General features: G+C 41.8%; 1 protein-coding gene across 1 annotated transcript in view; it reads right to left on the bottom strand.

The window, feature by feature from the left end:
• Window positions 1-8706: 8706 nt before the first annotated feature.
• LOC146806154 (olfactory receptor 51E2-like) overlaps window positions 8707-16175 on the bottom strand; it is a 46711-nt gene continuing 39242 nt past the window's right edge. The window contains exon 3 of the mRNA XM_085623870.1: window positions 8707-9692. Within this exon, the coding sequence (XP_085479996.1) occupies window positions 8707-9642 (936 nt within the window). The 5' untranslated portion in view covers window positions 9643-9692. The remainder of the gene's footprint in view (window positions 9693-16175) is intronic.

Genomic DNA, 16175 nt, shown 5'->3' with positions numbered 1-16175 from the left:
AACTGGAGAAATAGTGCTTATGGAAAGTGTTCCAATACCTTCCCTTCTGGTTCACTCTACAACTGCAACAAGAACAAGCATTGGCATAGCCAATAGGTCTCGCCTTTGGGACCTTATAAGTGTTTAACCATGCAACAGTTGTATAACTAAACACTTATAAGGTCCCAAAAGCGAGACCTATTGGCTATGCCTATGCTTGTTTTAACTGCTGCAATCTATTGAAGCCTCACGGAGAACATCAAAGCGAAAGTGAAAGTAATCGCGGTAAGGCGCAACGTGCGCGCCCGCGCATATGCACTGTAGGTCTAGGCTGGCCTGGTAGCACTTTTTGGAGCCCTCACAAAATGTCTCGCCAGACCAGCGCATGCGCTGGGTCAGGCGAGACATTAAAAAAAACAGGAAAGCAGTGCCTCAGTTAGTGAGCGTCGACACTTAAGAGCGCCCAACTGTGCACGCATGCCTAATTGCAAAGTGGAATTAAACACTGCATCATATTAGTGCATAGAGAAGTTGCACTGATTATAATACAAATGTCCTTGTTGGAAAATGTTAGTGCAGCGAGCTGCAACTTTGGAACTGGAGAACCGGTGCTTTTGTAAAGCGCTCCAATATCTTTTGGCCGGGTTCACGCTACAATTGCAAAAAAAAGAAAAAACAAGAGGAAAGCATTGCCTCCATTACTGAGCGTAGACACTGAGGTGCTTCCAACTGTGCACGCATGCCTAATTGCAAAGTGAAATTAAACACCGCTTCATATTAGTGCATGGGGAAGTTGCTCTGATTATAATACAAATGTCCTCATTGGAAAAGGTTAGCGCGGCGGAGCTGAAACTTTGGAACTGTTGAACTGGTGCTTACAATAAGCGCTCCAATACCTTCTGGCTGGGTCCACACTACAATTGTACAAAAAAAGAAAAGAACAACAGGAAAGCATTGCCTCCATTACTGAGCGTAGACACTGAAGCCCTCCCAACTGTGCACGCATGCCTAATTGCAAAGTGAAATTAAACACCGCTTCATATTAGTGCACCGAGCAGTTGCACTGATTATAATACAAATGTCCTCGTTGGAAAATGTTAGCACGGCGAGGTGCCACTTGGCACTGGAGAACTGGTGCATACATAAAGCTTTCCAATACCTTCTGGTTGGGCTCACGCTACAACTGCAAAATACATAACATCAGAAAAGACGTGCCTCCATTAGTGAACTTAGACACCGAGTGCTCCCAACTGTACATGCACACCAAATTGCAAAGTGACATTAAAAACCACTTCATATTAGTGCACAGAGCAGTCATGACGATTTTAATACAAATTTTCTCATTGGAAAATGGAGTGGCGGTCTGCCATTTTGGAACTGGAGAACTGGTGCTTGCATAAAGCTCCCCAATACCTTCTGGCCGGGTTTGTGCCACAACGACAAACAATAAAGGGGTGTGAAGTTAGGTAGAAATTAAAAAACAAGAAACATAAAAGGGGGCGCCATGCTGAAACATGAAGTGCGACACCCGTGTACTTAGAAGTAATATGTGTAGTGGCCCTTGAAGCAGGCACCGTGATGATCAATTAACAGGAACAGGAAATAAAAATAAGTCTGTACCTCGGCACTCTCAAAGTTTATATCTTTAATCGTAGGCAATATGCCAGTCAGAAGCCTTATTTAGATCTATTTTGACAACTCGCAGGAAACAACAGTCTAGAAAGTATTTCTAAAGTATTCTTTTTAATATTTTATGACAATGTTTCACTCTGTACATAGTAGACTATTTAATTTCTTGATACAGAACATACAACTATTGGTCAAATTTGAACTGTAAATAACAAATGAAGGTCCAATTGCTGTAACCTCCTTGGTGGCAAAAGATGATGGCAGCCGACACGTGTTTCTTTACAAACGTAACGTCTTCAAGGCTTAGAAATTGAGAGGTGTATATCCACAAAGTCGTGTGCTCAGCCCAAAATTTTAAACTATTTAGGATTTTTCAGTGAAAATTAGAAGATCCTTTAAACTCATGTTTGTGGCAATCACAATAGAGAAGGATTTAGGAAAAGAGGGTCCTTTGAATCCTAGATCATTTGAAGGGAAAATTGTAGGAGATGAAGACACAACCTTGACCAATGCAGAATGAGGCTTTAATGCTTGGGGAAAAGTTGCAAGAGAGAAATATCAGAGAAGGACAGGAAGAGAAATGCAAAACTATGCAAATGCTCAAAGGGATGAGGAACAGGCCAGATAGAGAAAGGGCATTAATGAAGGAGCCAGATTATATCCGGTTCTTACATCAGAAGGTACAAAAAAGAGTAAGGAAACACTTAGACAAGAGAGAGATGAGCCAGATACAGATTTATGAAACACGATATTAGAGCAGATGTTGACTTACTGACCACCACTAATTACTAGTTTATCTGACACCTGAGAGTTAAGTGCTAGAGATAGTCAGACCATGGCTACAGTTCCTATGGACCCATATCTGCTTCCAATTGAACAAACTTTACAGGTTTTACAAATTGTTCCGCCAGTTGTGAGACGACCACCAGCTGTGGTTTCCATTGATAATGTTCCAGTTGCACCTCGAGTGGTTGCTAGTACACCACTCCAGAATGAGAGAAGGCCAGAAGTCTTAATGACATCAGTTGGTGGAAATATACCAACAACTCAAAATTTGCAGCTAGTTCTGTGGAGACTCCCACAAAATTTGCAACCTCTAGTAGATGGAGGAGGGACTTTACGGCCACATGCATTAAGCATTTTACCGGTTGCAAACCGTTTGTGACCGATAAAATGCCTTTTCTGATGTATCAAATGCATTGCATTTGCAAAATAGGTAATCATAATTTATTGCGATTACCTAAATTGCGAATGCATTTAGGGAATCACAAATTGCGATTCCCTATTTGAGATGCATCAAGCCTTACCTAAATGCGAACTTTGCCTTTAGAAAACGCTAATTACCATTACCTTCAAGTTGATGGTAATTTGCAAAATCTTTGAAAAATGTGATATGTGGTGCACACTTACCTTTAGGGGGGTGCATCAGGGGGCCTTAGGCCTCCTGGCACCCTTGCAATTGCCTTCGCAATTCACAATTACCAATTTGGTAATTGCGAATTGCGAATGTATTCCCATTCATTCCTATAGGCCCATATGAATGAATGGAGTGACATTACGTAATAGCGATTCACAATTTGTGAACCGCTATTAGGTAATGTGTAGGAATCGCAATTTATTTTGCGATTCCTACATGCATGAGGAATTGCGATTACTAAATAGCGATTCCTTAGAAATCGCTATTTAGGATTCACAATTCCTTATGTTGATGCATGTGCCCCTAAGTCCTTAAGCATCCCTTAGTTTCGAATTAGTTAAGTGTCAATGAAGATAAATATTTACCAGCAGGGATTGAAGAGATTACAAGATAGAAAAGGGCAGAAGCTACCAAGAGAATTAGAGCCAAGATATTTGGATATTGGATATTTGGATATTTGGATATTCCAAAATTAAAAATAGAATTAGAAGAAATAATCAAGGGATGCCTGGAGTTCTACCATGCAGATCAGTAGAAGAGAAATAAGCTAATCTACCTGTGCAAGGAGATTACTCCAAGGGTTGCTATGGTACATGATAAATTGTGAGCGATAGCAAAGAAGAATGATGTGGATCTTCCTAACAACGTGAATCTGCTTCATAGCTAAATGGTTGAATTGATTGATCAGGCTATAGAAAACATGAGGATTACAGGAATGCTTTTGCACCTTATCGAACTGACAAAATGCATTTGCAGATGGAAGGATGTGGAAAAGTTGGAACTTAGATGGGCAAAGAAACATGAAAGGAAAAACAGGAAAGCTGCTATCGAGGGAAAACAGGATTAGCTAAACGGGGATGAGGACGCAGCATATACATTGAGGGAAATACCTGGAGGAACTTATGTACATGTGCCATGGAATAGAGGCAATTTGACAGCATTTACAAACAATTTTCTGAAATTGAGATACAAGTTGGTGCAGTGGAATGCACAAGTGGAAATGTTCATAAAGATTGCACAGGTGTTTTGAAGTGATTTAAATACTTTCTTTGACATTGTGGTACCAGCTAACTTATGGGCAGAATGTAAGATAGAGAGAAAAGGACAAATGCTCCATCACCAGTTGTAATGAAGAAATATGAGGCAGTTATTACCTTTTTGAAAGGGAGAATATATCTGAAAGATACTGATTGATTAAGGATTAAAAGAACAACACAAGAGCCGAAAGAGACAGTTCATGAGTACCATGAGAGGTTACTGAAGGTGTATGAACAACATAGTGGATGCGAGAATCCTGAAGAAAAGGGGGTGGGAATTGTTTTTTTCTCAGTTCATATTATGATTAAAAACTGAACAGAGTGCCTACATTATGCAAAGTGTGTTCTGCTGGCAGACCAAGTCACTAGATTAAATCCTGCTTTATACAAAATACTGAAGTGATGAGTTGAACATGAAGCACAGAAAAATAAAAGAGAAATTCATGTTGGCTCAGACTAAGTTAGCCCAGAAACATTTTGCAGCAGATCAGGGAATGATGCAAGGAGTTGCTGCTCCACAGGCTGGATCTTAAGGAATTAAAGGAGGAATGAAAATGTCCCATGGCAGAGCTAGCAGTGTTCCCATGGGTATGGGATCTTGAATGGACATTGCTGCAATGAAAAAGGTGACTGCTAGTCATGTGTGTCACAAGGTGGGGCATTAGAAACGAGAGTGTCAATATAATCCTGGAAATGCTGGAGAATTCATGCAGAATTCTCAAGGTACGCTTGTTGGGCCTGTGCAACTGATGCAAACTTGCATGCAAAATAAAGCCCAAATGATGTCCCCTGCTCCTGCACAAATGGAGAATCCCAGGTTTAGTTCAAATAAAATGGCGAAGGTTATGCAAACCAGTTTCAGAATGCTATGCCACAGTTCCAAAAAAAAAACCAAGAATGCCCTAGGCCAATTTCCTTTACTAGAGACTGATGAATTTAATTCTGATAATTCTTAATTAAGGTGCCTGCGAGGGGAAGAATATTGCATACTTGGCGCCGTCTTAGAGGTAGATCAGAGTGGCCCATACTTAGATGTAAATGTTTATGGTCACGATGTTTCATTTCTGATTGACACATGAGCAAATGGGGAGACAACAGAGGTCATCATTCTGGGCAAGAACCCCGCTGTTTGGGGCCCTCGTCATTGGCCTGGTTCCTTAGGTGCTCTACCCAAGTCATCTGATAACGTTAAGAACTTGGGCTTCCTTTTGGGTGATATGTTATCTATGAAGCCACAAGTGGCTACGGTGGCGGCCACCTGGTTTGCAGTGCTCAAATGGCTAAAAAAGATTCTTTGGCTGATCCCCATCTTTGTGCAAAGGACATTGATTCAAGAGCTTATTATCTCCAGACTTGATAACGGTGTGTATACTTCTTACCCACATTTTGCGGCTAACAAAGAGTCAGCATTATTTTTCATTTTATTTTGAATAAAGGTTAGATTGAGCTTTTGAAATGTAAAGTTGATATTACGGTAACATGCTGTATTTGGAGGCCGATAAAACTACTATTCATTGACTGCAGCTAGTGCAGAACTCAGCTGCCAGGCTTCTTCATTGTTGTCTCAAATCTCCTTGATGAGCTGCATTGCGAATTGCATCAAATTTAAGGCTCTATGTTATATTTTCAAGGTGAAAGCTGGAGTTGGAACTAAGTACATTTTGGTTCGCCATTACCATCCATCTCGATTTCTGATGTCCTTGCAACAGGTCCTGTTCACTGTACACAGGTTCCGCTTGTATTGCATGAAAGGATGCTCTTCCGCATAATTAGACCAAAAACTTTGGAAGTCCCTTCCGGATTTGCTGAGGAACTGTACGTATTTTCTTGCTTTTCGCAAAAGCCTGTAGTCCTGGCTTTTCTAATTTGCTCACTTTGATCTATGCATCCTTTCCTCCTACGATGCGCCGGCAAAACCTTGGAGTAACTGTGCACTCTATAAGTCTTAATAATACTAATAATAATAATAATAATAATAATAATACCCATTCTACAGTGAAGTACTAGACTTGCCTCTCTCTGGGAAAATGATGCAAGTACTTGGAGTTACAAATAAACAAATGCAAAGTAAGCTTTCCGAAGAAGTCCCAGTGAAAATAGAAAACATCAAAGCAAAGCATGAATTTGTGGTCTGTGATACAAGCCCTGTTAGGGAGAGATCTGGTTTGTAAATTAAATTACACAATATACTGCACACTGGATGGTGTGGCCTCCAGACACCTCATGAGGATGTTGACTTAAAAATTATCAGGCAAAATGCTGGAGAAGGAATGTTCCCTTTATTGACAATTTCTGAGTTACCTGAAGATGTAAGAGAGACCGTAAAGGCAGACGTTTGGGATTTCACAGGGAAAGATATTGCATTTATAAAAGGTGTAGAACCAGTCAAAATAAGATTAAAGCCAAATGTTGTTTACCCAGAACACCATCCTATCACTTGTCCCCAGAGACTAATACAGGAATAAAAACAATGATTGAAAGGCATACTGAGAGATTTGACTGGAAGCCCATTATGGGTTCACAGAAGCCTAATGGCAAATATAGAATCATACAGGATTTGCGATGAATCAATGAGATAGCAGTGTCTTGTTGTCCCGTGGTACTGAATCTTGCCACTATATTTTTCCAAATTCCCTGTACTGCTGAATGACACTGTCATTGATTTATGTCAGGCTTTCTTTTCAGTTCCCTTGTATGAGGCTAGCCAATATTTGTTTACATTTACGTTTACATTTACATTCCAGCAGAAACAATCACGTGGTGAGGTTGACACACTGAGATGTGTCTGATCTGCTTCCATGGAATAACGAATCTACAAAAGAGTTCCTAGATCTGAAAGAGAAATTGTGTCATGCCCTGGTGCGGGGAATGCCTGATTATACAAAGAGTTTATTCTGTTTTGCAGTTGGAGAGATGGGTGTGCACTCTCAGTTTTGAGGCAGATTAATGGCAGGCCCAAAGACCTGTGGTCTATTTTTGTACCACACTTGATCCTATAGCAGCAGGTCTCCCAGGCTGCTTGAAAGCGCTTGCTGCAGTGAAGGCTAGTCTGGAAAAGAGTGAGAACGTAATGACGGGCCATCCTTTAATTGTCATTGTCTCACACTCTGTGGAGCTATTGTTGACCAAAACAATGACCCAATACCTTAAACACAATAGGTTGACCATATATAAGCAGAATCTGTTGGCCTCAGAAGATGTTGTGATAAAAGGTTGCAATGTGTTACATGTATTTACTCTTTTGCCTATAACTGAACAGAGTGAAAATTGTTAAGAGTTCAACTATGATTGCCTAAATGTCGCTGAACTATGCACTAAACCCAGACCCAATAATAAAGATGAACAACTAAATGAGCCAAGCCTTGTCCTTTTTGTGGATGGTTCATGCTTGGGAGGAAATGAAGGCACACTAAGAGCAGCATATGTTGTGTGCTCCATAAATGATGTGATAAAAACGGCCTGGCTTCAGTCTGGTTACTCAGCACAAGTTGCAAAGTTAATTGCCCTCACTGAGCTTGCAGTTTAACTACTCAAATGAGAGTCACCATCTTTACAGACAGCCACCACTTACAGCCAGGAGTGCAAACATGTTCTTAGACAGGTGCTTATTTTGGAACATGATAGGGCCTGTCTACTAGCTGCATTTTTAGCACTTTTTATAGTACTACAGTAGTGCTACTAAATGCTCTTCACAGATAGTGTCTACCTGTCCTATATTTTCTATGGGGAGATCGTCTCACATGTAACTTTACTACTTAATAGTAAATGTGGGAATGGCCCGAAGAGTGGTTTAAAAATGGGCCATACTTGGGGGTTAAGGGGGGACTAGTAGGAGATAAGTGAGATTAATCAGGGGTCCAAAGAAGAACCAGCACCCATCCTGAAAAGAGTAAGCACATTGCTATACATAAAATGCACTTCTAAAGCTACTACAGGTAAAAATGCCAATAGACTGTTTTAAATGTACTCCAACTCAGACTTGGAGTATGTGTAGCACCACACATGGCCAACCATTGGTACTGCAACACCCTCTCATAGAACTTGACGGCGGTAGGGACTTAAATTAAGACTCCATGCAAGATGATGCTAAATTAAATTTAATTATATGGACAATTTAAAAATATAGGCAAAAGTGAATGTTGAGAAAATTATCAAAAATATAAGAAATCCATTATTTAATTTTAAAATAGCGTAATAATCTTTTTTGATTTTACAAATTAATGCAACATTGGATTTATTAAAATAAAATTAAATGGGTTTTCTTTTCATATATATGCACTTTCTAAAGTTTGTAAAACACAAGTTTTTTAACATATGGTTTTTTTAACAGGCTTTGATGGGAAGAGATTACATTTGCCATTGGGTTATTAAGTTGTGCATCCATTCTAAGCTCTTCCATCTTAATGTGACCCAGAATAGAGATACATATAAAGGAAGGAAAGACTTCAAAAAGCAGATAGGGGGAGAGAGAGAGAGAGAGAAAGAAAGAAAGAAAGAGAGAGAGCGAGAGAGAGAGAGACAGAGAGAGAGAGAGCTAGAGAGAGCGAGAGAGAAATGCTAGTACCATATGCTGAGGTGATTGCCACCAAATCGACTGCACTTTTTGCAGGTTCAAAACCTAAACGATATATCTACCTCTTGGTATCATGGTGAGGATTGCTTAAACAGCCCTACTATCTTATTTCTTATTTTACCTGTTTTGATACCATAGACTATAGGGTTCAACACAGGCGGGACAAATAGGTAGATGTCACCCATCACAACGTAGGTGGTTGAAGATAAGCGATGTCCTAACCTGTGCACCACAGACAAACCTATCATAGGGACATAAAAGATAAATACTGCGGAGATATGGGAAATGCAGGTGTTGAATGCCTTCAAACTTTCCTTCCTCGAGAGGCCACACACTGTTTTCAGGATCATGGCATAAGACAAAAATATTAGCAATGAATCGACTCCCATTACAAAGAGAACAGCAATTAAACCATAAACAAAGCTGGGTGTAGTGTCAGCACAGGCAAGCTTCATCACATCTTGGTGGAGGCAAAAGGAATGAGATAGCACCTTGCTGTGACAAAAAGGCACCCTATTAATTAATAAGGGAAATGGGAAAAAGAACAGTGAACCTCGGATTACCGAGAGCAGTCCAATTAATGCTATTCTCTTGTTTGTCAAGATAGATGAATGCCTCAGTGGATTACATATAGCAACATAGCGGTCAAAGGCCATGGCCAGCAAGACAGTGGATTCCATAGTTGACAATGAATGCATCAGGAAGATCTGGATCAGGCATCCATTGAAAGAAATTTCCATTACACCAAACCATAGAATGATCAACATCTTAGGCATGGTGCTAGATGATATGAGAATATCAATGGCGGCTAGCATTGCAAGAAATAAGTACATGGGTTCATGGAGGCTCGGCTCCACCTTTATAATGTACATGATGGTGCAGTTTCCTACAAGTGCAATGATGTAAATGAGGCACAGTGGAAATGCAATCCAGACATGAGCATATTCCAGACCCGGAAATCCAATCAGGATAAATGCTGATGTATCGTAGTCAGAGTCGTTAAACATGGTTGTAATAAACAGGTAGCATCTTATGGATCTTCACATGGATTTGTTTCCTGCAATTAAAAATGGTTCACATTGATATACACACATAAATAAATTGTTGAATCTATGAAGTGGAGGTACAACTACACAGTAAATATGTTTAGGAAAATGTGGTTTGAGTATTAACTCAGAGGAGTAAGCAGCCAAAGCATAATCTCAATGTTAATAGGCATCTCAGATGACGCACAGATAAATCTATGTCATGCACTACCACCATGCTAACCCTTTCAAAAAGTCACCACACAAAAATGAGGTGTCCTAACCACTCTACCCTTTTCCAATCCCCTCGCTAATCCCCACTTCTAACCTAAAAGGACCATTCTTGAAAAACATCTCTGGTGGCACTCTCTCATGGGGTAGTGGACACCTACAGCAAAGTATCAAGACATAACTAATATGCCTGGTTGAATCATGGGTTCACACATTCTTAGTCAAAAAGCCAAACATTATCCACATCCGGAGATACCACATTGCTATTCAACAAACAGCAGACAACAGAATACAAATTTTACTCCACAGCTTCTGAAATCCTCTTCCTTGCCATGTTCAGTGTTTAGGTTCCCTACCAAAGCTCCATGTTCACACTAATGTTCACAGAGTGCTGCTTCTCCTTCATGTTCATTCCATGGCCGTAAGAGACTCAACTCACTGCTTTCTCCCATCAGCAGGCTATCCTTAATCATCTTTCTCATAGAATTGACACAACACAACATTTACAATCATGTCTGAAATAATAAAATAAAACTCTCAATTATTAAAATTTGGCTCGTATAGACGAAAAAAAATTATGTTATTTTATGTTAGCGTTTCTTTAAGGCGATCAGATTACTCCAGCCGGAGCGTCCCCATGCTAGGATTGCTACCCTACAGGAACAGGAGAAAAGAATGCAAGAAGTTAGCAGAGACTCTAAAAGGAATAAGGCATCCAAGGCATAAAACCATTGGCAAACCTCTGTGAGGACTACATGGATTTAACTCTGTCTAAATAGCAATGTTTTTCATTTTTCCCTGAAGGTTGCCTCAGCAAGTTCTAGTCTCAAGCAGGGGGTAATGGAGGGCCAGAGCTTAGAGGCTCAGAATCAAAAGGAACAACCACCCATCTGGGCTTTCTTAGCACAAGGAATCTATGTAATTGATTTTCCAGAGGATCTGAAGCTGTGGCCAGGTGAGTCGGGTTTCAACAAGTTGGACCATTTGTGCAGCCTGTTGTTAGAAATGTTTTGACACAGGCACATAGCCCTAAAGATGATATATTTTTCCAGTGGGAGCCAGTGTAGTTCAGCCAAAGCCAGGGACACATGCGCTCATCTTGGGAGCATCAAAAGAAGTCTGGCAACTGCATTTTGCACTCTTTGAAGCTTCCGGATCTTGCGCTGGGTGGCTCAGATATAGAGGGTTACAGTGATCTAGTGTTGAGATCACAAGGGTCTGAACTACAGATTTTCTAGCTCCCAAGGGAATAAGATCAAAGATTCTAACATTTTAAGAATGGTGAAACATCTTCCAGCCAGGCAGTCAATTTGGCCGCAGAAAGAGACGTTTGCCTTAAACCATATTCCTAAGTTTTTTACCTTAGGCTTTGAGCTACGAGTGGGCCTAATGCTCTCGGCCACCATGCTGAGGACAACACTGAGAGATGCTTGATGACCATGAGAACCTCTGTTTTGTTGGCATTAAGCTTTAGGCAGCTAGAGTTCATCCACTGAGCCAGTTCTACCGGACAGGACCTAAAACGCATTGTATATCCTCCTTCGTCCTGAGCAAGAGTTATGATCAACTGTGTGTTTAACCGGCATAAGATACTATGATGATATTGTGTTTGTTGATAACATCCACCAGGGGTGCATATAGGTGTTAAATAGCGTGGAGCTTAGCGAAAGCCCTGGGATACATCCTGAGACAGCAGCAACACTTCCGAATCAAAAGGTGACTGAACTACTTGGAAGGTTCGCTCTTGCAGGAAGGATGCCGGCCACTCCAATGCAGAAGAGCGCAAACCGCAATTCCAGAACTGTTGCAGCAGCAGGCCATGAGAGGCGGCATCAAATATTGCACTTAAGTTCATCTTCATGAGAGTGGTAGTGCGGCCCAGGTCCACAGCAGATATAAGAGACTCTGAGGCCAGCAATGATGCTGACTCGGAGCGGTATTGGGCTCAAAAGCTGGATTAGGACTCATAAAGCAAGTTATTAGATTCTATAAAACATGCCAATTGGGCATTGACATGTTTCTTGGCTGTTTGGCAAAAAAGGGAGCACTGGAATAGATCTAAAATGTCCCAGTGAGGCAAGGTCCAGGGTGTATTTTTTAAGAGGTGGCTTTACAATTGCATGCTTCCCATTTTTAGGTATCAGGCCAGAGAAGAACGAGGTACTCAGAAGACTACCCAGACCAGGCAGAATGGATTCTATGACCTGCTTCTAAATTCTGGGGGGAGAAGGGTATTATGGGGATCTAGATTTTACTCTGGTGACCAAAACCCGCATTCATCTGGTGAGGGACAGGTGAAGCTAGAAAATGTTAGACCTGACCACTGTGTTAGACCTGACAGCCTTAGGATGGTATTTCCCCAAACGTCTTTTCTCACCTACTCCAGTGTTCCGACCTTATTCTTGTTGTCCTCTGCACTCTGTGCACTTTACCAGCTCTAACCAGTGTTAAAGTGCTTATGCTCACTCCCCTAAAACATGGTTATATTGGCTTATACCCAATTGGCATATTTAATTTCCTTATAAGTCCCTCGTAGATTGCTACACTATATACTCTGGGCCTGTAAATGAAATGCAGCACTTATTGTGCCATCCATTATTTAGCACCTTAAAACATGTCCCAGGTCTGCCATTGCAGACTGAATGCAGTTTCAAACTGCCATGATGACTAGACATTTAAACCACCTTAAATCACTCACAACTAAGGGTCCGATTCTTATGTCGTTCGGAAAGCATTCCTACAGAATCTGTTCTGGAATACTTTCCGGACGACTCTGATCGGGGGAGTTCGATCGAGCAATTTGGATGTATCCGGATGCTTACGGATACGATTTGTCCGGACTCACATTGACCTCACTTGTAGCCTGTGTTTCGAACGAGAAAACAGGCTCCCATTGAAGAAAGGGGTGTCTGAGCAAAACCTTGCACCCAGTGGCGGGCACCCCATGGTGCCTTCACACTGTGTATGGTTGGAAATGGCATCATTTGAATACCCCCACAGGACTTATTTGGAAGGCCCCGAGTGAAGGGGGGCCTGCTATGAGCTCCCAAAGACAGATTCTTGCAGCCAATTAATTCCGGAGAAACCAAATTGGAATGGCTGTCCTAATCAGTCTTCATACTTGCTTGTTCAGAAACCGAGTACATAGAGTTGTACGATTCAGTTCCAAAAGACGCAACCTGTCCAAATGTCCTTCGGAACTGATTCAGACAGCCCTAACAGTTTCCAGGCATCGTACTCGGTCTTTGGGAAGTGTGTACAATTCGGCAAGAAACAAGGGTTCCGGATCGGATTCGGCAAACCCGAATCCGATCCGGAGCCCTTCCGAACAACATCGGAATCAAAACCTAAGGGGAAGAGGGTAAATTCCTACATCAATCTCCCCTGCAAATATCCACAGACACAAAAGAGAAGTAGGAGCATTCGAATCCATGCTGTTGCACTTGGTGGCACAAGCTTTGTATTGTAAAACTGCCCTCACCCACAATTTGTGGCACGCTTCATCATAGGGATTGCTAAACAACACCCCATGCGACCAAAGCCTGGGGTGGGGCAAAAGGGAGGGAGGAGAAAATACAAACATAAAATTGTGGGGATCCAAAATAGAAATATTGGTGCAGAACATGGGATCTACACCTGGGTCAGGAATATCTGCTTGTATTCTTTATTCCTGGATTTTCCAATCAGGATTAAAATAAAGATAGGTTGGTGGTGTCTGGGACTTTTATTAGCCCCTCACCCCTCTTAACTGCATATTTGCCAACATGTTCCAGCCGATTGTATGTAGCCATACACAGCTCTTTAGGCTTTCGTCAGGACCTAAGTTCCCATATATTACCCTACTTTCCTTCCTTACTTTAGTAGGTTGAGGGTAGACCCACTCAGGTCTGGGGCTGCTCAAACACTCTGTAGATGAAAATGTAGCAGTAATAATCATAGTTACATGCTGAGAGAACTGGCTGTCTGTATTAAACAGCCAGATAGCATGCAAAGGTTCTATCTTATCACACTCATGCCACTCATTCATTCTTTTCAAGCATAGTAACCACTCGGGGTCGGGTTAAATAACCCGTTGGTAACATGAATACAGGTTCTTCTGGTAACCTGTATGTTGCAGTTCTGCTCTTTTCTTTTCTATTTCATATACAAATAGTTCATTTATCGCTATAAAGAGAGACCCACATCAATCACCACCTCATGATCAGTGTGAAAATAGTTAAAACATAGGTGGGACACCTGGAACATCAATCTTGTGTAAATCTTATTGAGTTTCACAGTACTTAAAGTTCAAAAAAGGCACGGGAGCGATGGCAGCTCCCTGTAGTCAAACACTAGTTACATTAGGAAATAATACATATAATTATAAGCTTTGTCCAGCGGCCACCTGGGCCCGTTTATTAGGTCTCCACTATGCAGCGCGCAAGCGCTACATTGGAGTGACCTCTTGGAATCACTCTGGACTTTTTGGGAAACTCGTGCATGTTCTGCACTGTTTCCAATGAGCACTTGTGCATGTACGCCGTTTGCCTTGCGGGAGCGAGCAGTGGCGCCATCTGTTTGCAATTATCTCGCTCGCGCTTTGGAAACAGATGGCGCCACTGCTCGCTCCCGCAAAGTAAATGCTGTACATGGACTGAGCCTCAATGCCGCGCCCCGGTTCCCCACTGTGGCGTTGCCGGCCCCGCTCCACTCAAACCCCCTTGACTTTATGCTATGTTTTATGTTATGGGTTAGGTTCGTTCACTGTTATGTTCCTGTACTTCAGAGTGTCTTGATGCACTCCATTTGTTCTTTTCCTACAAACTGCCATGCTTCACAGCCCTGGGTGACAGCAGCAGTGCAGGAATAGCGTGCATTCAACCCAATTGCGCAAGACAATGTTCAGTCCGCTGGCATGCAGGCATGCAGCTCTCGTGTCAGAGAGACGCTGCACCTTCGTGCATCAGCCTGCGGTTTGGGGTGGCACACCAGGCTGACGTGGCTGCCCACTCCAGGATGTGAACGCACTGCACGCCTTCAGACAAGCCGGTATTGATTTCATCCTAGGCGACGTGACGTGAAATACGAGAAACCCTCTGTAACTCTCGGCTGTGGGCACACACTGTGCGCATGCGTATTCCTGACACCCCTTGTGTGAGTCCACCATTCTTAGGCGGATCTTTTTGTTAAGTTACGTTAAACATGTGTATCCAGCATACATTCGGTTATTACCATGGCGCCAATTGGGCTCAGTACCTAATTTTCCTTATTTTGAGGATGGTGATGAGTCTGGCTGAGTTTGTTAGCTGTAATCTGCAGGCAACCGTGGCAGGGAGCAGACGAGTACACAATTGCACCCAAGAGAGAAACAAATCAACACCCAGGCAAACAAAAACCAGTCAGGAACAGCTCTCTGTGAAAGGGCACATAACCAGGTTGGTAGGAAGTATCAAGGCTAATGGGAGGGCCACAACCACTCATTCTACACTTAACACTTAAAGGAAGTAGGTTTGACTTCTACACATGTGGTGTATTATAACACAGCATCTGAAAGCAACACGTCAGCTCCTTAGTTGTCACAAAGTGCCACCAAAGTTATTTTGGACTATGAGCGATGTTTTGCATTTGTGCCCCTTTGTCTGACCTCTAGTGGACTGCATGGCCGCAGACATCCAGCAGTACTAGTAAGATTTGAGTTATCAATCATTCAACAAAAACTGTGTTCAGCTTTTATAAAAAACTATGAAAGTCAAGGGTACTTCACAAAAACACATGATAAAACAAAACAAAATCAATTATAAAAGGGTACAGTTCCAGTCTTCACCCACCCGCGATAATTAGTCACAGGTCAATCTAAGCTTTACTGCAGCCTTTAGGAAATTGAGACTATGCCATACTGTGCTCCCTGATAACGTTAATAAAAATGTAAAGGCGGGGCATACTTGGGTGAAATGAACTTTTTTAAAATTAGGGATTAAAAAGGTCTTCCTTGGCACCTCATAGATACTACATAACAATAACAAGCATTGGCATAGCCAATAGGTCTCGCTTTTGGGACCTTATAAGTATTTAGTTATGCAGCACAATATCCTTGGTGCAACAACATTGACTGTTGCATGGTTAAACACTTATAAGGTCCCAAAGGCGAGACCTATTGGCTATACCAATGCTTGTTTATCTATGTATTCTCAAGGTCAGGTATGAGGGACACTCGTACACTGCGGCCCCAATGTTTAGGTGGTCTCTAGTTACCAAAAGGGCCGCCCGTTTACATGTTTATTTTTATTGTCAGGATTTACAGCGTT

Source organism: Triturus cristatus, chromosome 8 (genome assembly GCF_964204655.1).
Source record: "Triturus cristatus chromosome 8, aTriCri1.1, whole genome shotgun sequence".
NCBI classification, from domain to species: domain Eukaryota; kingdom Metazoa; phylum Chordata; class Amphibia; order Caudata; family Salamandridae; genus Triturus; species Triturus cristatus.
This window is presented reverse-complemented; position numbering and strand designations above follow the sequence as displayed.